General features: G+C 45.1%; 1 protein-coding gene across 1 annotated transcript in view; it reads right to left on the minus strand.

The window, feature by feature from the left end:
* USH2A (usherin) overlaps nt 1-24420 on the minus strand; it is a 1179609-nt gene that overhangs the window by 1052807 nt on the left and 102382 nt on the right. The window contains exon 8 of the mRNA XM_040430191.1: nt 23642-23735. Coding sequence (XP_040286125.1) covers nt 23642-23735 — 94 coding nt within the window. The remainder of the gene's footprint in view (nt 1-23641; nt 23736-24420) is intronic.

The following is a 24420-nucleotide window of genomic DNA, read 5'->3' on the forward strand; positions in this document are numbered from 1 at the left end:
GCCACATTTAGAGTGCCTTTATGTTCAGCCGCTTTACTCTGGTGGAGTAGAGAAGTCAGGGGCAATCCAGGCCTTGTTCATTTTTAGAAGAGTCAACCGGTCTGCATTTTAAGTTGACAGGCAGATGTGCTTGTCAGTTATTATGCCCCCAGCAGCACTAAATACCCGCTCTGAAAAAACGCTGGCAGTGAGGCAGGCCAGCACCTCCAAGGTGTAGAGCGCCAGTTCGTGCCACGTATCCAGCTTGGACACCTAATAGTTGTAAGGCACACAGGGATCACTGAGGATGCTGACACGGTCTGCTACGTACTCCTTCACCATCTTCCAAAATTTTTACCTCCTTGTGACACTAGGCAGCGCATCAGGTTGAGGGTGCTGGCGGGGTGTCATAAAACTGTCCCAGGCCTTGGAGAGTGTTGCCCTGCCTTTGTTGGAACTGCTGTGTGTTCCCCTCGTCTCCCCTCCTCGATTGGCCAAGGAACTACATGCTCTGCGGCCAGCATTGCCAGCTGGAAATTTTTGAAGCAATTTTTCCACAAGGACCTTCTGGTATCGCACCATTTTGCTTGTCCTCTCCACCACAGGCTAGCCAGATTCCCAACAGACAAGACTTTGCTGTTATCAGGAGGATGACTCTCAATCTCCTAATCCTCTTCCTCCTCTTCTACCCATCCACGCTGAACATATGGAATAAAACTTCCATGGGTAGTACCCTCTGTAGCGGAGGCAACCGTCTTCTGCTCCTCCTCCTCATCATCCAATTTGCGCTGAGAAGACGAACTGAGGGTGGTCTGGCTATCATCCTGTGTACTGTCTTCCCCCATTTCCACCGCTTCCACATGCAAAGCGTCCGCCTTAATTGTGAGCAGCGAGCGTTTGAGTAGACACAGAAGTGGGATGGTTATGCTGATAATAGCGGCATCGCCGCTCACCATCTGTGTTGATTCCTCAAAGTTGCATAAAACCTCACAGAGGTCAGACATCAATGCCCACTCGTCACTTGTGAAGAGCAGAAGCTGACTGGAAAGGCAACGACCATGTTGCAACTGGTATTCCACTACTGCCCCTGCTGCTCACAAAGTCTGGCCAACAGTCGGTGAGCTGGCAATTGCAAGCGCTGCTGCAGCATTTCTAGACCGGCGGAAGCTATCGATGACTTGCGGAAATGGGCACACACGCGGCGCACCTTCACCAGTAGCTCAGGCAAATTGGGGCAGGTTTTGAGAAACCGCTGAACCACTAGGTTGAACACGTGGGCTAGGCATGGTATGTGTGTGAGCTTGCCGAGCTCCAAAGCCACCACCAAATTACGGCCATTTCAGACACAACCATGCCTGGTTCTAGGTTGAATGGCGAGAGCCACAGCTCAGTCTGGTCCTTTATCCCCTGCCACAGCTCTGCGGTGGTGTGCTGTTTGTCACCTAAGCAGATCAGTTTAAGCACGACCTGTTTCCGCTTCCCCACTGCAGTGCTACACTGCTTCCAGCTACTGACTGATGTCTGACTGGTGCTGTAAGATGATAATTCAGAGGTGGAAGTGGAGGAGGAGGTGGAGGAGGAGAAGGGGGGGTTGCAGCCACTAACGTAGGTGGCGGCGGAAACCCTGATGGAAGTAGGGCCCGCAATCCTTGGCGTCAGTAGCACCTTTGCCATCCCAAGGTACAACTTGCTCCCGACCTCCACAACGTTCACCCAGTGTGCCGTCAGGGAAATGTAGCGCCCCTGGCCAAAAGCACTAATCTAAGTGTAAGTCGCTAAGTGGACCTTCCCAGTAACTGCGTTGGTCAGGGCACGTGTGATGTTACGGGACACATGCTGGTGTAAGGCTGGGACTGCACACCGTGTAAAATATTGGCGGCTGGGGACAGAGTACCATAGGACAGCCACCACCATCAGGCTGCGGAAAGCCTCAGTGTACACAAGCCTAAATGGCAACATTTCCAGGGCCAACAATTTGGAAAGGTGCGCATTTAGTGCTATGGTCTGTGGGTGGGTGACTGGGTATTTGCGCTTTCGTTCAAAGGCCTGGGGTCTAGACATCTGTATGCTGCGCTGGGACACAGAAGTGGATGTTCTAGCTGATGGTGCTTACGAAGGTCCAGGTGCATGGCAGGAGGCATCCGGGCCTGCGTCTTGGACAGGGGATTGGCCAGCATGTAACACAGGGGAAGAGGAGGCAGTGATATAAACCCACAGACACTGGTTGTGGACCCAGGCGTTCGGCCCACCTGTTAGGGTGCTTTGATGCCATGTGGTTTGCATGCACCATCAGCAGCACGGCCACTTCCCTATTCCTTTACCGCTCGGTTTGCGCATATTAAATGGTATATACGCTTGCAAGTATGTCACACGTTCAGTAGCGCAGGTTTTGTAATTGTATGCGCAAATAAAGTACACAGAATGTCACAGATATTTTTAGGATGCGCACACATTAAACAGAAGGTATAGCGCAAGTAATGTCTCTGTTACCAGCGGCTAATAAAAAATTACACTGAATGTCACTGATATTTCGGATGCGCTAACGTTATACTGGAGATGTAGCACAGATAATGTCGCTGCCACCAGCAGCAAAAAAATTTGACTGAATGTCACTGATATTTCGGATGCACAAACGTTATACAGGAGATGTAGCGCAGGTAATGTAGCTGTCCGCAGCGGACACCGTCTACGGAATAAGCACGCTAGATGTCACTGATATTTTTAGGCTGCGCACACGCTAGACAGGAGATGTAGCGCAGATAATGTCGCTGTCTGCAGCAGCCAAACAATTGCAAGCTATTTAGCACAGGTTGCGTAGCAGCCAACAAACGTGCGGGGAGGAGACTCGAGCATCGCGCTCGAGAACACGCTGTATTTGTCCGAACACTGTGATGTGCCGAGCATTGCGATGCTCGAGCCGAACTAGTCTTCGGCCGAGCATGCTCAGCCAACACTAATAGATAGATAGTCAGGTCCATAAATATTGGGACATCGACACAATTCTAACATTTTTGGCTCTATACACCACCACAATGGATTTAAAATGAAACGAACAAGATGTGCTTTACCTGCAGACTGTCAGCTTTAATTTGAGGGTATTTACATCCAAATCAGGTGAACGGTGTAGGAATTACAACAGTTTGCATATGTGCCTCCCACTTGTTAAGGGACCAAGAGTAATGGAACAGAATAATAATCATAAATAGAGTTGAGCGGACACCTGGATGTTCGGGTTCGGCAGGTTCAGCCGAACTTGAAGAAAAAAAAATCGGGTTCAGGACCCGAACTTGACCCCGAACCCGAACCCCATTGAAGTCAATAGGGACCCAAACTTTTAAGCACTAAAATGGCTGTAAAAATGTCATGGAAAGAGCTAGAGGGCTGCAAAAGGCAGCAAAATGTGCTTAAGAGCATGGCAAATGCTCTGCAAACAAATGTGGATAGGGAAATGAATTAAAAAAACATAAAATACCTTAAAAAAAATTTAATTAGGAATGATGTAGGAGGAATCGGAGGAAGAGGTTGAGGAGGCGGTGAATGGGTGGATGTGGCTGTGTAGGCTCACGTGGCGGTCTAGGTGGAAGTGGAGGTGAAGGAGGAATAGGTAGCCAACACAGATGTGTGTTATTTTGAATTTTTACATAGGGGTATCCCCAAAAATATTGGGACATATAAAAAAAAAAAAGGAATAAGTGCACTTGAGTACAAGGATGGATGGTTGAGGCTGTTAGAACTGTCTATTCTGCACAAGGTACAGACACGTTGGCTGTGGACAGGCGGCTGCGTCTGTCTGTAGTGACGCCTCCTGCCGTGCTAAACACACGTTCACAGAGTACACTGGCTGCAGGGGAGGCCAGCACCTCCAAGGCATACAGGGCAAGCTCTGGCCATGTGGACAATTTGGAGACCCAGAAGTTGAATGGGGCAGAACCATTAGTCAGTACGTATAGTCGTGTGCACAGGTACTGTTCCACCATGTTGTTCAAATTCTGCCTCCTGCTAACACATTCCATATCAGCAGTTGGGGCCAGTTGTTGCAGCGAGGTGACAAAGCTTTTCCACATGTCGGTCATGCTAACCCTGCCTTCTGAGGTGCGTTGGCGACCTCTTCCTCCTCCCCTACCTTCGCCTTGTGCTTCCACTTGTCCCCCGGCGTCAGTCGGGAATGCTCTCATGAGCGCGTCTACCAGCGTGCGCCTGTAGTCGCGCATCTCTGATCACGCTCCAGTGAGGGAATTAAGGACGGCACATTGTCTTTTTAACGGGGATCAAGCAGGGTGGCCACCCAGTAGTCAGCACACGTTAAAATGTGGGCAACTCTGCTGTCGTTGCGCAGGCACTGCAGCATGTAGTCGCTCATGTGTGCCAGGCTGACCAGAGGTAAGGACAAGCTGTGCTCTGTGGGAGGCGTATCGTCTGCGTCCTCCGTATCCCGCCAGCCAAGCACTAGTGATGGGCCCGAGCTCCGTTGGATGCCACCCCGCTGTGAACATGCTTCATCCCCAATCTCCTCCTCGTCCTCCAGTAGTGGGCCCTGGCTGGCCAAATTTGTACCTGGCCTCTGCTGTTGCAAAAATCCTCTTTCTGAGCCACTTCTAAAAGACTGGCCTGAAAGTGTTAGAGATGACCCCTCTTCCTCCTCCTCATCCTGGGCCACATCCTCGTCCATCATTGCCCTAAGTGTTTTCTCAAGGAGACATAGAAGTGGTATTGTAACGCTGATAACTGCGTCATCGCCACTGGCCATGTTGGTGGAGTACTCGAAACAGCGCAACAGGGCACACAGGTCTCGCATGGAGGCCCAGTCATTGGTGGTGAAGTGGTGCTGTTCCGCAGTACGACTCACCCGTGCGTGCTGCAGCTGAAATTCCACTATGTCCTGCTGCTGCTTGCACAGTCTCTCCAGCATGTGCAAGGTGGAGTTCCACCTGGTGGGCACGTCGCATATGAGGCGGTGAGCGGGAAGGCCGAAGTTACGCTGCAGCGCTGACAGGCGAGCAGCAGCAGGGTGAGAACGCCAGAAGCGCGCACAGACGGCCCGCACTTTACGCAGAAGCTCTGACATGTTGGGGTAGTTGTGAATGAATTTCTGCACCACCAAATTCAGCACATGCGCCAGGCAAGGGATGTGCGTCAAACCGGCTAGTCCCAGAGCTGCAACGAGATTTCGACCATTATCGCACACCACCAGGCCGGGCTTGAGGCTCACTGGCAGCAACCACTCGTCGGTCTGTTGTTCTATACCCTGCCACAACTCCTGCGCGGTGTGGGGCCTGTCCCCCAAACACATCAGTTTCAGAACGGCCTGCTGACGTTTACCCCTGGCTGTGCTGAAGTTGGTGGTGAAGGTCTGTCGCTGACCGGATGAGGAGGTGGTAGAAGAGGAGGAGGAAGCCGAGTAGGAAGAGGAGGCAACAGGAGGCAAAGAATGTTGCCCTGCGATCCTTGGCGGCGGAAGGACGTGCGCCAAACAGCTCTCCGCCTGGGGCCCAGCCGCCACTACATTTACCCAGTGTGCATTTAGGGAGATATAGCGTCCCTGGCCGTGCTTACTGGTCCACGTATCTGTGGTTAGGTGGACCTTGCCACAGAGGGCATTTTGCAGTGCACACTTGATTTTATCCGATACTTGGTTGTGCAGGGAGGGCACGGCTCTCCTGGAGAAGTAGTGGTGGCTGGGAACGACGTACTGTGGGACAGCAAGCGTTGTGAGCTGTTTGAAGCTGTCCGTCTCCACCAGCCTGAATGACAGCATTTCAAAGGCCAGTAGTTTAGAAATGCTGGCATTTAGAGTCAGGGATCGAGGGTGGCTAGGTGGGAATTTACGCTTTCTCTCAAAGGTTTGTGAGATGGAGAGCTTCTGTGTGACATGGTGGAGATGCTTGGTGATGGAGGTGGTGTTGTTGGTGGCACATCCTCTGTTTGCTGGGTGGCAGGTGCCAACGTTCCTCCAGAGGCGGAGGAAGAGGCCGAGGCAGCAGCAGAAGAGGGAGCAGGAGGGGTCTGAGCCCTTTCTTGGTTTTGAACGTGCTTACTCCACTGCAGCCCGTGTCTCGCATGTAGATGCATGGTCATGCAGGTTGTGCTAAGGTTCAGAACGTTAATGCCTTGCTTCAGGCTCTGATGGCACAGCGTGCAAACCACTCGGGTCTTGTCGTCAGCACATTGTGTGAAGAAGTGCCATGCCAGGGAACTCCTTGAAGCTGCCTTTGGTGTGCTCGATCCCTGGTGACAGTGGCCAGTAGCAGGCGAACTGTTTTGGCGACGGCTGCTCTGCTTTTGCACCCTGCTCCCGCTTTTGCTATGCTGTTGGCTCGGTCTCACCACTGCCTCTTCCTCCGAACTCTGAAAGTCAGTGGCACAACCTTCATTCCATGTGGGGTCTAGGACCTCATCGTCCCCTGCATCGTCTTCCACCCAGTCTTCCTCCCTGACCTCCTTTTCGGTCTGCACACTGCAGAAAGATGCAGCAGTTGGCACCTGAGTTTTGTCATCATCAGAGACGTGCTGAGGTGGTATTCCCATGTCCTCATCAGGAAACATAAGTGGTTGTGCGTCAGTGCATTCTATGTCTTCCACCCCTGGGGAAGGGCTAGGTGGATGCCTTTGGGAAACCCTGCCAGCAGTCTTCAAACAGCATAAGAGACTGCTGCATGACTTGAGGCTCAGACAGATTACCCGATATGCACGGGGGTGATGTGACAGACTGATGGGCATGGGTTTCAGGCGCCACCTGTGCGCTTTCTGCAGAAGACTGGATCCACTGTCGGCCACCCAATTGACTAGCGCCTGTACTTGCTCAGGCCTTACCATCCTTAGAACGGCATTAGGTCTGACCAAATATCGCTGTCGATTCTGGCGGCTACTGGGACCTGAGGTAGTAGGTTCAGTAGGACGTGTAGCTGTGGCAGAACGGCCACGTCCTCTCCCTGCACCAGAGGCTCGACCAACACCACCACCACGACCATGACCGCGTCCCTTATTAGATGTTTTCCTCATAGTTAGCGTTTACAAAGCAAAGTAAAAAGTGGTTAAGTCTGTTAAAAATAATTATCCGCCAATAAAAACCCTGATGTAGGGTATTGCACTCAATTTTTTTTTTAACTCTATATGACAGCGGTATTTCTGGCTTTATCACGGCCTCTGGACACGCCGCTGCGCTCCAAGAGAGGGACCGGACCATCTCCAGGTGACCCCCTCTACTCTGTCTTTATATCTCAGGCAAGTACCCAGCCCTGATACATGACTAGAGCCCTTACTAAAGGCCAATACGTCTAAGTATCACTTGTGTCACATTTTCATCCTAAATTATATATGACGTATGTGTTGTCTACTGACTAAGTTATCAACACTGCACGTCATTCGATCACATTGCCCCTCTATGTGTGCCTAATATTCCCCTGATGAGTTTTATATATAAAAAATGAAACATGCCTGTAGGGACTAGCTACACTAGGGCACAATAGGGCCAAGTAGAAAAAGGGCCAGGTTCCGGACGGGGTCGTTCTTTTCAGAACGGGTGCTCCGTAGATAGGACGCTAGGGGCGAGATAGCACCCATATATTAGGGCTGTCTAGGTACCCCTTACCCACTCATATCCCCGCCGGACCCCTTCCGCTCTTCTTTACAGCAAAATCGGGGCCATAACGGTAGGACCTACTGGTTATTTAAGGTGCCGCCGTGTACCCATTTATATTATTTAAGGGTGCCGCCGTGCACCAAGCACATTTGTATCCCTGGTGCCATCATGCACTTTTTTCTTTATCTCTCACTATAGCATTTAGGGACTCATCCTAATCTTGAATATATTAAAAGTTATGTTTTAATCTAAAATCACCATTACTACCTTGTTTACATATACTCTAAATACTGGTGATTAAGTCACCAACTAAACATATAGCTCCTCCAGACCAGCGGTATTTCTGGCCTAAATGTGACAGGTACTTATGCATGTCTAATCCCAGATGTGCAGTATATTAGAGGTTTTTTTTTACTCCAGTAACCAAAAAGCGTATTTCTGGCCTAAATGTGACAGTCACTTATGCAAGTCTAATCCCAGATGTGCAGTATATATTAGATGTTTTTTTCATCCCAGTAACCAAAAAGATGTATTTATGGCCTAAATGTGACAATCACTTATGCACGTCTTATCCCAGATTTTGCAGTATATTAGAGAGTTTTTTCACCCCAGTAAGCAAAAAGATGTATTTCTGGCCTAAATGTGACAGTCACTTATGCACGTCTTATCCCAGATGTGCAGTATATCAGAGGGTTTTTTCTAACCCAGTAACCAAAAAGCCGTATTTCTGGCCTAAATGTGACAGTCACTTATGCTCGTCTAATCCCAGATGTGCAGTATATATTAGAGGGTTTTTTTATCCCAGTAACCAAAAAGATGTATTTCTGGCCTAAATGTGACAATCACTTATGCACGTCTTATCCCAGATTTTGCAGTATATTAGAGGGGTTTTTCACCCCAGTAACCAAAAAGCTGTATTTCTGGCCTAAATGTGACAGTCACTTATGCACGTCTAATCCCAAATGTGCAGTATATTAGAGGGTTTTTTCACCCCAGTAAACAAAAAGATGTATTTCTGGCTTAAATGTGACAGTCACTTATGCAAGTCTTATCCCAGATGTGCAGTATATTAGAGGGTTTTTTCACCCCAGTAAGCACAAAGATGTATTTCTGGCCTAAATGTGACACTCACTTATGCATGTCTAATCCCACATGTGCAGTATATTAGAGGGTATTTTTACCCCAGTAACCAAAAAGCCGTATTTCTGTCCTAAATGTGACACTCACTTATGCACGTCTTATCCCAGATGTGCAGTATATCAGAGGGTTTTTTCTAACCCAGTAACCAAAAAGCCGTATTTCTGGCCTAAATGTGACAGTCCCTTATGCACGTCTTATCCCAGATTTTGCAGTATATTAGAGTTTTTTTTTACCCCAGTAAGCAAAAAGATGTATTTCTGGCCTAAATGTGACAGTCACTTATGCACGTCTTATCCCAGATGTGCAGTATATCAGAGGGTTTTTTCTAACCCAGTAACCAAAAAGCCGTATTTCTGGCCTAAATGTGACAGTCACTTATGCACGTCTAATCCCAGATGTGCAGTATATTAGAGGGTTTTTTCACCCCAGTAAACAAAAAGATGTATTTCTGGCTTAAATGTGACAGTCACTTATGCACGTCTTATCCCAGATGTGCAGTATATCAGAGGGTTTTTTCTAACCCAGTAACCAAAAAGCCGTATTTCTGGCCTAAATGTGACAGTCCCTTATGCACGTCTTATCCCAGATTTTGCAGTATATTAGAGGGTTTTTTCACCCCAGTAACCAAAAAGATGTATTTCTGGCCTAAATGTGACAGTCACTTATGCACGTCTTATCCCAGATGTGCAGTATATTAGAGGGTTTTTTCCACCCCAGTAAGCAAAAAGATGTATTTCTGGACTTGCAGACATGCATATAGCCTGTGCTGGTGCACTATCGTTGCATAAAATGGCTGTCGATTATGTATTGATATTGACAAACTGAAGTAAAAAAAAGTTCGTTTCCAGCAGTAGTTGGCTCAGGGCAGGCTTAAAAAAATTGTGCACTGCACCCACAAAACACATTTGCTGTAGATCGCTGAGTAAAAAAAGCAGTTATTGATAAGATTTCTCCCTGATCTCTCCCTCACAGCAGCTGCAGCCTATCCCTACACTTATCCGAGCAGAGTGACGGGCGGCGCTACGTGACTCCAGCTTAAATAGAGGCTGGGTCACATGCTGCAGTTGGCCAATCACAGCCATGCCAATAGTAGGCATGGCTGTGATGGCCTTTTGGGGCCAGTAGTATGACGCTTGTTGATTGGCTGCTGTGCAGCCTTCTAAAAAGCGCCAAGAAAGCGCCGAACACCGAACCCGAACTTTTACGCAAATGTTGTTTCGCTCAACTCTAATCATAAATCAAACTTTCACTTTTTAATACTTGGTTGCAAATCCTTTGCAGTCAATTACAGCCTGAAGTCTGGAACGCATATACATCACCAGACGCTGTGTTTCATCCCTGGTGATACTCTGCCAGGCCTCTACTGCAACTGTCTTCAGTTCCTGCTTGTTCTTGGGGCATTTTCCCTTCAGTTTTGTCTTCAGCAAGTGAAATGCATGCTCAATCGGATTCAGGTCAGGTGATTGACTTGGCTATTGCATAACATTCCACTTCTTTCCCTTAAAAACTCTTTGGTTGCTTTTGCAGTATGCTTTGGGTCATTGTCCATCTGCACTGTGAAGCCCTGTCCAATGAGTTCTGAAGCATTTGGCTAAATATGAGCAGATAATATTGCTCAAAACACTTCAGAATGTATCCTACTGCTTTTGTCAGCAGTCACATCATCAATAAAAACAAGAGAACCAGTTCCATTGGCCGCCATACATGCCCACGCCATGACACTACCACCACCATGCTTTACTGATGAGGTGGAATGCTTAGGATCATGAGCAGTTCCTTTCCTTCTCCATACTCTTCTCTTCCCATCACTCTGGTACAAGTTGATCTTGGTCTCATCTGTCCATAGGATGTTGTTCCATAACTGTGAAGGCTTATTTAGATGTCGTTTGGCAAACTCTAATCTGGCCTTCCTGTTTTTGAGGCTCACAATGGTTTACGTCTTGTGGTGAACCCTCTGTATTTACTCTGGTGAAGTCTTCTCTTGATTGTTGACTTTGACACACATACACCTACCTCCTGGAGAGTGTTCTTGATCTGGCCAACTGTTGTGAAGGGTGTTTTCTTCACCAGGGAAAGAATTTGTCGGTCATCCACCACAGTTGTTTTTCGTGGTCTTCCGGGTCTTTTGCTGTTGCTGAGCTCACCGGTGCGTTCCTTCTTTTCAAGAGTGTTCCAAACAGTTGTTTTGGCCACGCCTAATGTTTTTTCTATCTCTCTGATGGGTTTGTTTTGTTTTTTTACCCTAATGATGGCTTGCTTCACTGATAGTGACAGCTGTTTGGATCTCATCTTGAGGGTTGACAGCAACAGATTCCAAATGCAAATAGCACACTTGAAATGAACTCTGGCCCTTTTATCTGCTCATTGTAATTGGGATAATGAGGGAATAACACACACCTGGCCATGGAACAGCTGAGAAGCCAATTGTCCCATTACTTTTGGTTTCTTAACAAGTGGGAGGCACATATGCAAACTGTTGTAATTCCTACACTGTTCACCTGATTTGGATGTAAATACCCTCAAATTAAAGCTGACAGTCTGCAGTTAAAGCACATCTTGTTCGTTTCATTTCAAATCCATTGTGGTGGTGTATAGAGCCAAAAATGTCAGAATTGTGTCGATGTCCCAATATTTATGGACCTGACTGTAGGTAAACAGATAGATAGGAGATAGATAGATAGATATGATAGATAGATAGATAGATAGATCTGCTATTGAATGTTCTTTTTAGTTGATCCAACAAATTAAAAATAAAATATAAGCAGAAAACACTGGCCACAAATATAGGAGATAAAATCTTGTATTTGTGTGCCCTTCCGGATTCCTAGATAAATGAGCAGTGTGGCCCTTTCATAAAGTCAAAAAACACATCTGTGGCCCCTATGATATGTGAGGTGGAACTACACAGAGCCTACAGTTAAAATACACCGTTTCTGTTTATGTCAACTCAAAATGAAAGCACAGGTGAACCTGAACCTAAAAGCCCCAATGATAAATCTGTAACAGCTCCACCCACCCTGTGCCTTTATAATACTGCTGTCTATTTATGAGGCAAAAAGACCTCCGGGCCCCCTTTTAATCCTCTGCCACCCCCATAGCTGCTCCCCTACATAAGACCCTTTCTGAACTACATTTGTGTAGCACAGAAATGTCAGCTTGCGGCTCTTAAATACCATGTCGAACCAATATTCTGTAATATTCTCATTTGCTTGGTAATTGAATCAGATTACTGTGTTTATGTTCTGAAACCCTCTAGCAAAATAAAATTAATAAAGTGGTTTCTCGCTCCTGTTGTGCGGGCGAAGAAAGGTCCTTTAAGAAGATCTTAAAAGCTGTTTTCTATTAGAAAGATTCCGGCAGAATGGCAGTAAATTAGATTCCTAAGGAAGTGCAGGGGATACACTATACTGACATCATTAAGATACTTATCTATTAATAATTCATAAGATGATGATATATATCAATTATGCCTCTACTCCGTTTGTAGAAAAATGTTCTAATCCGTAATACCATATATATCAAACACAAAAAATGTTAATATTCATGAGTAGCTTTAATATGAATGGCATGTGAACCTGACATTTCCACCAGTTGGCTAATGATTTACTGGCGAGTACCCCTGATATTAACTTTTCTTGCCAATTCATTTTCTATTCAATTTACAAAGCCTTACCAATGCATTGGCAATCAATTTCAAGAGAGACTGTGAATACAAATTGGTTATAAAGATAAGGCTCGTGAAAGAAAATTGGAGACCGGTCTGGAAAAGTTGTACCTTTTCTCTCGATTCTCTGATTAGGTTAATGTCTTAGGGAGAACTTATCTGATGGACTGGCTTTATTAGAAAATTATACCGGGCTAGGGGTTGTGTCCTTAAGAGTGAATTCAAACAATTGTAGGGAATGTTTGGTACAAACTCTGCTTTGAAAATCTGCAGAAATTTAACTGTAAGTGCAACTCTCATCCTTTTTTTTATTTTTGTAATGCGTAGGGGCAGTGATACTGACCATTTTTGTATTATACTTTAATTACTGAAATCGTACATTTCTATTAGAAAAATTGCTCTAAAGTGGCCCATTTTAAGTCTATACATGTGGATGGGGTTTTCAAAATTCAGACCCACATAAATGTGAGCACTCGCTACAAATGTTTAAATTCACAGCATGTTAAGCTCTAGTGAATATTTTAACTCACTGCAATGCATAGGATGTAGAGAAGAGCAAATCACCCAAAATTTTGCAACTTCTTCCTGATGTGCTTTGTGACAAATAACGCATTTTTTCGAAGTAGCAGGTGCAACGACAGTGTCGCTCTTCATTATTGTATACCTCATATGCCGCGTTCATACATGATAGAAACAGTGTAAAATGAACAGAAAAAAAACATTAAATCATACTTACTGTTTCCATTTGCTTGCGATGGGTCGGCCACCACCATCTTGCTTGAAGATCTTGCAGGAAATCTCGCTGTCACCCCGGTTGACATTGTGACGTCATACGTCACCACGCACGGAATTTCGGCCGAGATCTTCAATCAAGATGGCGGCGGTCGGCCCGTCACGAGCAAAAGGATGAGGTAAGTATGATTTTTTTGTTTTTTACACTATTTTAGGTTAAATCGATTCGCTACCTTGAAGCACAAGGAGGTTCGGCTTCGCAGATCAAATTCTGCTTCGTTGGATTCAATTTGCTCGACTATTCATCCCCTTCAAAAGTCAACACATTGGTCTGATTTGCCTCTGCCTATGAATCATTATCAGTAGCATTGAGTGAATCAAAGTATCCAAAGTGGACTTCGATCCAAATATCAGGAAAAATATGATTCGCAGCGAATCCGAATTTCCTTACGCTTCGTTGTAACTAATGACTTTCCTGAAATGGTGGTAAAAAAAAGTAAAAAAATTCCCACCGCCACCATTTGCATGCGAAGGGGCCGCCACTGCCATCTAGACTGACGGTTTGACATGAAATCTCATGTGTGGTGATGTATGACGTCACCATGCCGGCCAGTGTGATGACTAGAGATGAGCGAATTGAATCCCACGAAGTGGAATACGATCCGAATTTCAGGAATTATTTGCCTAGAAACCGAATTTCCTCGTGCTTCGTGTGAGCGAATCGATTAATCCTGAATTTCAAACTTACCGCCTCCATTTGTGCGCGAATGGCCGTCAACCTCCATCTTGCTTAAATATCTCAGGGAAATCCCATGCGGCGTGAGATTATATCATCACGCAGGCCGGCGTGATGACGTCATACGTCACCACGCTGGCTGACGTGATGACGTAATCTTGTGCCACACGTGATTTCAGCCGAGATCTTCAAGTAAGATGGCGGCGGCCGGCCCGTCACGCGCAAATGAACGCGGTAAGTTTGATTTAATGCTTTTTTTAATGTTCATTTCACACTGTTTGTATACTCAGGAGGAGTACAATGATGGGGGCGGCGCTATCGCAGCTCCCTGTCATTGCACCCACTTCCTACAAAAAATGTGCTTCATGGCCAGGTAATTAGTCACAAAGTAAATTTTTGGGTAAAATTCGTCGAATCAGCCGAATCGAATTCTCAAGAAATTCGCTCATATCTAGTGATTACGTCATCAGGCACCATGCAAGATTTCGCACTGTGTCTTCCATCAAGATGGCTGAGGCGGCATTATGGCGATCAAATGGATAAGGTGAGTATTATTATTTTTTTTACCAGGTTAACTCCTGAAAGCCCTCACTATAATTTTCAGAGGCCGCGATCAGCAATGAACGTGGCATCTGAGGGGTTCAATGATGTGGGGCTGTGTGATTACGCCCACTAGTTACAAAGAAATGCGCTTCGTGGCGAAGTAATTCCTCACAAAGTGAATTTCTTTGTGAAATTCAGCAAAGCAGCCGTTTAGAATTTTTGATAACTTCCCTCATCTCTAATTATCAGCATTATAGACTGTGAATCTGAAGGAAAGCAGAGAAAAAAATAATAAAGAGCAGTGATCTTTGCGAATTTTAAGTAGAAGCAAAGGCTGTAAAATATTATCGAAATGTTGGATTACCCTAGCGAGCATCATTGGATCAGTTGTGAAATAGGTGCAGTAGACTAGACCGCCAGGCAAAGGCTGTCCCTCCAAACTCTAATTCAGAGCAAGAAAGAAGCTTGAAAGAGAAGCCGTGGACTGAGAGACTAGCAATCACTGAGCTACAGAGACAAAGGTATGCCGAAACGCATGTTGGGGTCGGCCCCACCATCGACCACAATTGCAAATTGGTGAGTTTGAATATTGGTATTAGTTTTTTATACTCTAGTCTGAACACAGCTATTACTATTTATTCCTGGCATTATTTGTAGCTATGTTGTTTACAGGGTACTATCCCAGTGGGTGTAGCCCAGACCATTCATTATAATATTCACATCTTTCTATATTCACCCCCATTTGTAAATTATATGGTCTCTGTAGGATGCTTTTTCTGCCACCTGTCCTTGCATCATGTGATTTTTAATAAAAACTTTTTTTTATGATCTTTGTATACACCACCCAGAATCTTCTGGACAGTCCGTAAAAATAGGCAACTGTGTCCATGAAAAAAATAGATGTATCTGTGATTTTTTATTTGAGGCTGGTGGCACTTGACTAGATTATTTTTCTGGTAATTATCAGCATTTTACAGTTCACAGTAAATGTTGGTTATGAGTTCTTATCAGTATATTGAGCAATAGACATGTATTATTTATAGTTTTTATCATTTGTAAAAAATATTGGCTGTCCATGATTTTGGGATAAGTTGTCCAAGAAAAAGAAAAATTGTGGTTGGCAACCCTGAAGAGTAGGCTCATTCACCAAATGGCTGATTGTGTTGAAGCCTCCATTCTATCCTAGCATAATGGAGCCATGTTCTTATTGGCCCCAAGTTCCAATTATTATGTATGTGGAAAACCCAACACTTCTGATTTCTCTGCAAACACTAAAAAACATAGACAGATGGGTTTATGGTGTCCCAAATCCATGTCCATTCTGCAAAACCACTTTTTTCAGTCTCCTAAAATTAAAGTTTGGGGTAAAGTTCATCTTTCAGGATGGTGACTTCAAGACCAGGCAACGAGGGAGTGGCTGAACAACAGAAAGCTCAATGTGCTATCAATTAGTCCTGAATCGTCAATATATTTAGGAATCTGTTGTCCTAATCTGTAAAAATACTGGTCCTTATCCAACGAACATGAACTGCCGGGAAGAAATATACCAGGAAGAAAAAGTAAAATCATTGTGTGTCAATCTGGTAGAGAAATAAATAGATTGTCCAGGATTGTCCTTCTTCCAAAACCAGCACCACACCATTCTACGGGTGGTGCCTGCTATTGCATATTCCTGAATGAGTCTGACCTGCAGTACCATACACAATTTGTGTACCGGTTAGGCGTTGCTTTTGGAAGAGTACAGACATTTTTGTTCTCATCCTGGAAACCCCCTTAGGCCTCTTTCACATCTGCATTAGAACTGTTCCACCAGAAAACAGCCTGCCAGAGATCTCTGGAGCCAGCATTGTCGGATGTTACTGTGTCCCTGCCAGCCCCATTAGAGATCCGACCACTAACCGACAAATAGGTCAGTATTGGGGTGGACAAAAAGCATTGGGTGCAGCATTTTTGTCTAGCCAAATCCCAGCCTATTTATAGTCAATAGGAGCCGGCAGGCACGCAGTAAAATCTGTCTGTGCCAGATTTAGAGAGGTCCAGCAGACTGATAGAATAGCCTGCCCGAGAGCTCTAATGCTGGTATGAAACTAGCCTTGAAGGCTATGTACACCTTCGGAGGCAATTCTTTTTTTTATGATTGCATGTTACTTATTTTTGGCTAAAAATATTTTTTTCAATTGGCCTTTATTAAAAATATTGAGCTGTTCTGTCACAAAGGGCTAACTGTTTTTCTAGCTGTGAGACTGGTACTTTCACTTTGTGCCCCTCATCTAATAAACCTTATCTCTAAACTAATAATAGGTCATAAACACTTATTTAAGCTACATTCTTATCAGTAAGATAAGAACTGAGGGTTTATTAGGTCAGAGAGCAGAGATAAGGAGCTCGTCAGCTCCTGGTCTGATGGAAAAGACAAAGAAATCCACATGCTGCCATTGCTGCTATGTACAGAAAAAAGGAAGCCATATTTTTTAAAAAGACCAATTTAAAAAAATATTTTCAGTTCAAAATAAGTACAATGTAATAATTTAAAAAAATTGTCCGCAAAGGTGTACATAGCCTTTACAGAGACCATCCAATGAGTTAAAAAATAATACTCAGCAGCACCTACTATTGATTTTTACCTGTTCTTTATTTCACTCAGACCTTGCTCGCTGGCTGTTTTTCACCTTTGATCTGTGACTACAGTTTAGATGCAGTGCCTACAGGGCACCGGCTCTCATGGGGTGCCAGCAGGCCCAGAAGAAATGAGCGCTTTCATCAATACAGATGTAAGCACTCATTGCTGAAGCGCTGACACCCACATACTGCGGCGGGGCAGGGAGCGGAGCGCATAGTTCCCTGCCCCGTCGCTGATCACCGCCATAGGCTTCAGGGGGACATGAGGGGGTGCACACAGGAGGACGTGGGGGGATATGGTGGGATACTGTGTGGGGGCAAATTATTATGGGAGGGATTACTATGTGGGGGAAAATTACTATATGGGCAATGTGGGGGACACTACTGAGTGGGGGCCAGTGTGGGGGACACTACTGTGTGGGGGACACTACTGTATGGGGGCAGTGGGAGGCACACTACTGTATGGGGGCAGTGTGGGGGACACTACTGTATGGGGGCAGTGTGGGGGGCAGTGTGGGGGACACTACTGTGTGGGGGGCAGTGTGGGGGACACTACTGTGTGGGGGACACTGCTGTGTGGGGGGCAGTGTGGGGGACACTACTGTGTGGGGTCAGTGTGGGGGACACTACTGTGTGGGGGCAGTGTAGGGGAAATTACTGTGTGGGGCAGTGTGGGGGAAATTACTGTATGGGGGCAGTGTGAGGGAAATTACTGTATGGGGGCAGCGTGGGGGACGTGGGGAGGCACTGTAGGGGCAATTCGTTTATTTCTGGAGACACTATACAGGGATTATTATCTGGAGCACAATATACGGCATTATTATTACTGGGGCACTCTAGCGGACATTATAGCTGCTGTAGACACTATAGGGACATTTGGGGTAATTTATCAAACTGGTATAAAGTAGAACTGGCTTAGTTGCCCATAGAAGCCAATCAGATTCCACCTTTCATATTTGACAGCTCTTTTGGAAATCCAGTTCTACTTTACACCAGTTTGATAAATTACCCCAGTTATGTCTATTAGGGTCACTATTTTTTTTAGAAGTATAGTACCTGGGGCATTGGGGGGCACAATGGGCACAGTATTGGGGGTGGCAGCAAGATAACACTGTGGGGACACCAGGATGGGGAGGTTGATGGAAAAATTTTGAAATCTAACGTGTCTGTATTACAAACTCTGTAGAGACGAGATGTGGCTGATAGAATTTGTGATGGCGGTCTAACGGAGGAGAAGAGGAAAGAGAAGGTCGACATGACAGGAGATGTCCCTGGATGTAAGAGGTATGTGTCCAAGTATTGGGGGGGTGCCACAGAAATGACCCGCCCCGGGTGCCAAACACCCTGGGCACACCACTGGCCTCAGCCATTTTGGATTCTGCCATTTTCCACACTGGCCTCAGCCATCGTGGATTCTGCCATTTTCCAGTGTACTTAGTGCAGGGAGAGATGTCAGCAGGCGCTAGGGACAGTGGTAGAAAATATTTTTTTACTTTTATTTTGCTGTATAAGAAGTTCAGGGAAAGGATAGGGAGGAATCATTCCACAGTATTGAAGCAGAACAGGGTTCAGTAGGGGAGGTTACAACCTGAGTAATAGGAACAATCTTATTACACCTTGCTGTACTGAATGTGGTTCCAAATTGCCATTATACAGCTCTGTAATTCCAGCAAACCGTTCTAGTTATTGGGGTGCAAGTGCTGTTTGATACAGCCATTAACAGGGTTTATTACAAGGAAATATTTCTACGTCTTATTTGCCCTTGTGCTGTGCAGTTATATGTTCTAAATCATTTTTTGGCTTGTATTAGTGGGAAAAAAAGGGCTTATTAGCCGTTGTGTGGTGAAGTGAGAAAATTAAGTGATTAAAATATATATTTGCCGTTCAGCGGTGCAGTTATATGTTCTAAAGACCTTTTTGGCGTGTATTAGAGGCAAAAATATATATATTTGCCGTTCAGCGGTGCAGTTATATTTTCTAAAGCCCTTTATGGCGTGTATTAGAGGCAAAAATATATATATTTGCCGTTCAGCGGTTCAGTTATATGTTATAAAGCCCTTTTTGGCATGTATTAGTGGTAAAATAAAAAATATTATTTGCCGTTCAGCGGTGCAGTTATATGTTCTAAAGCCCTTTTTGGCGTGTATTAGTGGTAAAACATTATATATTATTTGGCGTTCAGCGGTGCAGTTATATGTTATAAAGCCTTTTGTGGCATGCATTAGTGGGAAAAAAAGGGCTAATTAGCCGTTATGTGGTGAAGTGAGAAAATTACTGACTTTTTTGGGGTGTTTTAATTTCCATTTTATTTATTTATTTGATCTAAAAGTATGTCAGACAGAGACGTGCCAAGCCCTGCACAGGGGAGTGGCAGAGGCCTAAATGTTTCTGGCGCAGGCACAGGTCGCAGAAGAGTAAGGGGGCGTGGCAGCAAGAGTTGCAGCGAGAGGCCTGAGCTCCTGGCGTCATCTAGCGGTCTTGTCTTGACCAGCAACCCAGCGGTTTTTGAATGGTTGTCTCGATCATCCACTTCATCCCAAGTGACATCAGACACCCCCAGCCTAGAGTCGGTTGGTTTGTCAGACACAACCCTTAGTTGGAGCAGGCCATGTGCCCTCACCTGTCCTCAACCTGCCTCTGTCCTTTTCTGTTCACTCAGCCAGAGAAGCATTATATGCTGTGGACTCAGCTCCACTATACACCGAAGACGAGCTACTAAAGGACATTCAACAGCTACTGGCCACCCAAGATGTGGAGGAGACATCCGCCGCTTCCTTCGGTAGGTGGGAAAGTAGTGATGAGGAGAGTGGCGTGGGGGCTGGTGCTGCGAGCGGTCAGGCTCCTGACCAAGAGACCATTGAGGAGGACATCAGTGATGTGCAGACAGTACTCGATGATGATGATGTAGCTGATCGCACTTCGGTGCCCGAGTGAATTAGGGGCTTCATCATCATCAGGAGCAGAGGGTGGCAGCTTGCCCGTGAGGCAGTGGCGGAGCCAGCAAGTCGCTAGTGTGGCCGGGGGTCAGCAGGGTGGCAGCAGTGGGAGGTCGGGAGCCAAACGTGCCCGGGGTAGACCACACGCTTTGCAGGAGCCTACCTGCCCAGGAAGTAGTGGTGCAGGGGTTCACGGAAGCATCAGCGGTAGTAGTCAGTCAGTGCGGAGTGTTGGGGGTAAAATCACCTACTCGGCGGTGTGGCAGTTTTTTGTTAAGCCGCTGAAGGAGGTGAACACTGCCATTTGTAGAATCTGTAGGCAGAAGGTGAAGCGTGGCCAGGGTGCCAATCTTGGCACCGCGGTCCTGCGTTAACATATGCAGCGTCACTATAAAGTGGCCTTGGAGAACTGTGGCTCCAATGTGGTGGTTCAGCCTGCCACAGCAACTGCTGCATCACCCAGTGGCACGCACCCGATTTCAGGCAGTCAAGGTTTCACCATCTCAGCCGAAGGGAGCTGTCTGTCCTTCTCATCATCTGCTGGTCCTGATGCTCCTGCTCTTCCTCCTACTCCTTGTCAATAATTCCGTCAGCAATCGATCACTGAAGCAATTGCCAAGAGACAAAAGTATGCGTGCACTCATCCAACGGCGCAGAAGCTGAATGTGCTCCTGGCCAAGTTGCTGGTGCTGCAGTCCCTCCCTTTCCAAGTGGTGAACTCTGCACCCTTCATGAATTTTTGGGGAAAATTCTGGGAATGGGCCAAATCGAATTTTTGAGAAATTCTCTCATTTCTAATTTTTTTTTATCAATTTTTTTTTTGTATGAGTTTCACCATTCATAAAAAAACAGATAAATCATTTAGAGGAAATGAATATGTGATTGCTTTGAAGTCAGAATATATAATAATAAATAGGGGGGAAAAAATAATTTCATTCCAAAAGTAAAATGTATTCAATACAAATTTTCCATGTAATGCGCCATCCTGATAATTATATTATAAGAAGACATAAAAGAGCGGCAAGATAAGAAACAACACCAACCTGGAAGCCTGCAAAACAAGATATACCTGCCTGCAGAAAATCTAAAAGGCATGAAAAATACTAGCTACAGGAGGGCACGGTGTTTAAATGATTAAGGCAATTTTCCGAGCAGTAAAAAGATATGTCTTTATATCAAAAGATTCATTTAATTTGCCTCAGCAGAAAGAAGACATGGCAAACGTAATATTAAAATTTAATGCAACAATAAAACAATTTGCTTGTTATTTCCACAAAGGTGCATGTGTGGGTTTTTACGAAAATCTCTCTCAATTAATTTGATCTAGCCAGTGCCGCTAATGAAAGACTAGAATCCCACTTATTGTTATCAAGTCAGGAAAAGATTGCTTCCAGTGTTTGATGAGTGGGGGAGAATTTACCGCCACGGTGTGCACTGTTTATCGGAGAAATGTTTAATTTATTCTAGATAAAGGTGATGTAAGGGGTTATTGAAAATCATTGGCAGGTAGAAGAGTTTATATGCTACGTGTCCAAATTTTTCTTTTGCTATCAGGGGTTTGTGTTACTTGTCTCACCTTTTAAGGGTCATGCCCAGAGTTGTATGGAGCTGCAATACAAAGCCTTCAGTTGTATCTGTGTTTTACCATCAGATTTTGTATGTGCAGTACCCCAGAGAACTACTGCAAAGGGTTAATTAATGCTAAAAGAGTTAATGCAATGCTGTTGAATTAAATGCTGTGATTTACCGTGGTTCATATGTACTTAGTAGCAATGCATAGGCAACCATGTTGTTAACAAATTGGACCAGACTATTTAGGTTACCAGGGAGATGGACTGGCTCCGCCCTCTGGCTAGTTTGAGGAGTCTAGTCTGAGCAGAGAAAGGCCCCTTTCACACGGGCGAGTATTCAGCGCGGGTGCAATACGTGAGGTGAACGCATTGCACCCGCACTGAATCCTGACCCATTAATTTCAATGGAACTGTGTACATGAGCGATGTTTTTCACGCATCACTTGTGCGTTGCGTGAAAATCACAGCATGTTCTATATTCTGCGTTTTTCACGCAACGCAGGCCCCATAGAAATGAATGGGGCTGTGTGAAAATCGCATTGAATCCACAAACAAGTGCGGATGAAATGCGATTTTTACGCATGGTTGCTAAGGAGATGAAGGATGAGCGCCCTGGGACCCCATTTACATTATTATTTTCAATTATAACATGGTTATAATGGAAAATAATAGAATTCTTTAATACAGAATGCAAAGTCCAATGTCAATTGAGGGTTAAAAAATAATAAAAACATTACTCACCTCGTCCACTTGATGGCGCAGCCAGGATCCTCTTCTTTGTTCTTCTTGAAGGACCTGCAAAAGGACCTTCCCTGACGTCCTTCTATCTTCATTCAGCCGGACCTGCGCTGACATCACCACGCTCACCACGTGGTGAGCCCGATGACGTCAGTGCAGGTCCTTTTGAAGGTCCTTTAAGAAGAACAAAGAAGAGGATCCCGGCTGCGCGATTAAGTGGATGAGGTGAGTAATGTTTTTATTATTTTTTAACCCTCAATTGACATTGGACTTTGCATTCTGTATTAAAGAACACTATTATTTTCCATTGTAACCATGTTATAATGGAAAATAATAAAGTAAATGGGGTCCCAGGACGCTCATCCTTCATCTCCTTAGCAACCATGCATAAAATATAATGGAAAATAATAAAATCTACAGAACACCGAACCCAAACCTGAACTTCAGTAAAGAAGTCCGGGTTCGGGTCTGGGTACCACAATCAGTTTTTTCTCACGCACGTGCAAAACGCATTGCACTCGGACAGAAAAAACTGAGCAATGGAACGCAAACGCAGTCACAACTGACTGAAATTGCGTGCCTACTCACGCGGGTTTCCCGCAATGCACCCTGAACGCATCCGGCCCTCACCCGCGACGCCCCTGTGAAAGAGGCCTAAGAGAGAAGATATGTGTGAAAGCTCTTGCCGTGAACTGACCGTGGAGGTTGTGCTGCTCTTCACTAGGTAACCAGCCATGCTGTACTGAGCCACTGCTCTCAATTCATGCTCATCTGTCTGTGTCAGATTGCCAAGGTAGCTGGCACTCTTCAATGATGTTGACCCTAGTGGCCTATTTAATATTGTCTCAAGCTTCTGCAGCTTGCCTCTAGATTAAGCTATAAAGGTTACCTGGCTATTGTTCCTGTTGGTAGTTGACTCCATTTGTGACTTTGATCCTGACCCTGACCTGTTCCTTTATTATGTTCCTGTCTCATCCTTTGGAATTTTCACCTGGTACCTGTTGGCCCCACCCCAGGTAATGACTCCTAGCCCCACTATGGTTCTATTTTATCTGCGGGCTAGCCGAATCCTTGCCACTTTCCATGGGTTTTCTAAACCTTTATTGCTAGATTTTGTTGGATGATTTATTGAATAAAAGTAGAAAATGGGCAAAAACTTTTGCCCTAGCACAGTAAAATATCTTCATGAAGATCCTGAAGTTGTCATTTCTGGGACAAAAATGCAAATGTAATGACCTGAGAGGACATGGAAACATCATAGGAATAAGAAGATCTTGCAGTGACAAATTGGTTATTATTGGTCTTGAAAATGTTACAAAGTTCTGTAAATGGAAAGTTTTCCAGTTCTCTCCTCTCACTAATTATAAAAATGTTACAAAACAGAAGAATCGAAAAAAGTCTTACGTTATCCCCCTCGGTGAAGCTCTTCGTGTCACATAGGCACTTGTAAGGTAAAACACTTGTATCACAAGAATTAGCATGCCCATGGCAATTACATCTGCAATAGAAAATGAACTAGTTATCTGTAGTTAGTAGTGACATTTCCTTGACAATGACAGTGTAATCAAGCAACTTTTATGGAGCCTCTAATGTGTTGAGAGTACTGGCAAAGTAATACATCCATTATAAGAAAATATAATTATACTAGCTGCAAAATGCTCTTCTTGTTTAGTGGAGTGCCGAGGTTCTGTAATCCACGTCTTTCAGTCGATAATAAAATAATTTGCAAATTATTATTTTCAACTTCCCTACAGTTTCCTGGTGAAAGAGGGCACTTACTGCACAGTTTACCGCTCCTCTTAGAGATGTAGCTGCTACTTCTTTCACCTGGGGGCAAAAACTCTGTTTACTCTCCTAGCCCTTTATCTTTACCCTGATGACATGGCCCACTTAACCCCACCTAACTATTCCCCTGGGTAGATATAGTTTAAAAGAGGACATAAATGCTCTTACTATAACTGCTAACGGGCTCCTAGTGGGAAGGACTTGGCACAGAACAGTTTCCATCTTTGATGTAATACATTCATTTCACATGGCTTATCTAAAAAGAGGGTATACATGCTCATACCTAAAACAGAGTCAGGGCAAAGAACCCTTAAAGGACTCCTAGTGGGAGGGGCTGGACACAACTGTTTCCTTTTTCAATGTAATACTTACACATTGCCTATCTACAGCCACCATAG

This window comes from Bufo bufo, chromosome 4 (assembly GCF_905171765.1).
Source record: "Bufo bufo chromosome 4, aBufBuf1.1, whole genome shotgun sequence".
NCBI lineage: Eukaryota > Metazoa > Chordata > Amphibia > Anura > Bufonidae > Bufo > Bufo bufo.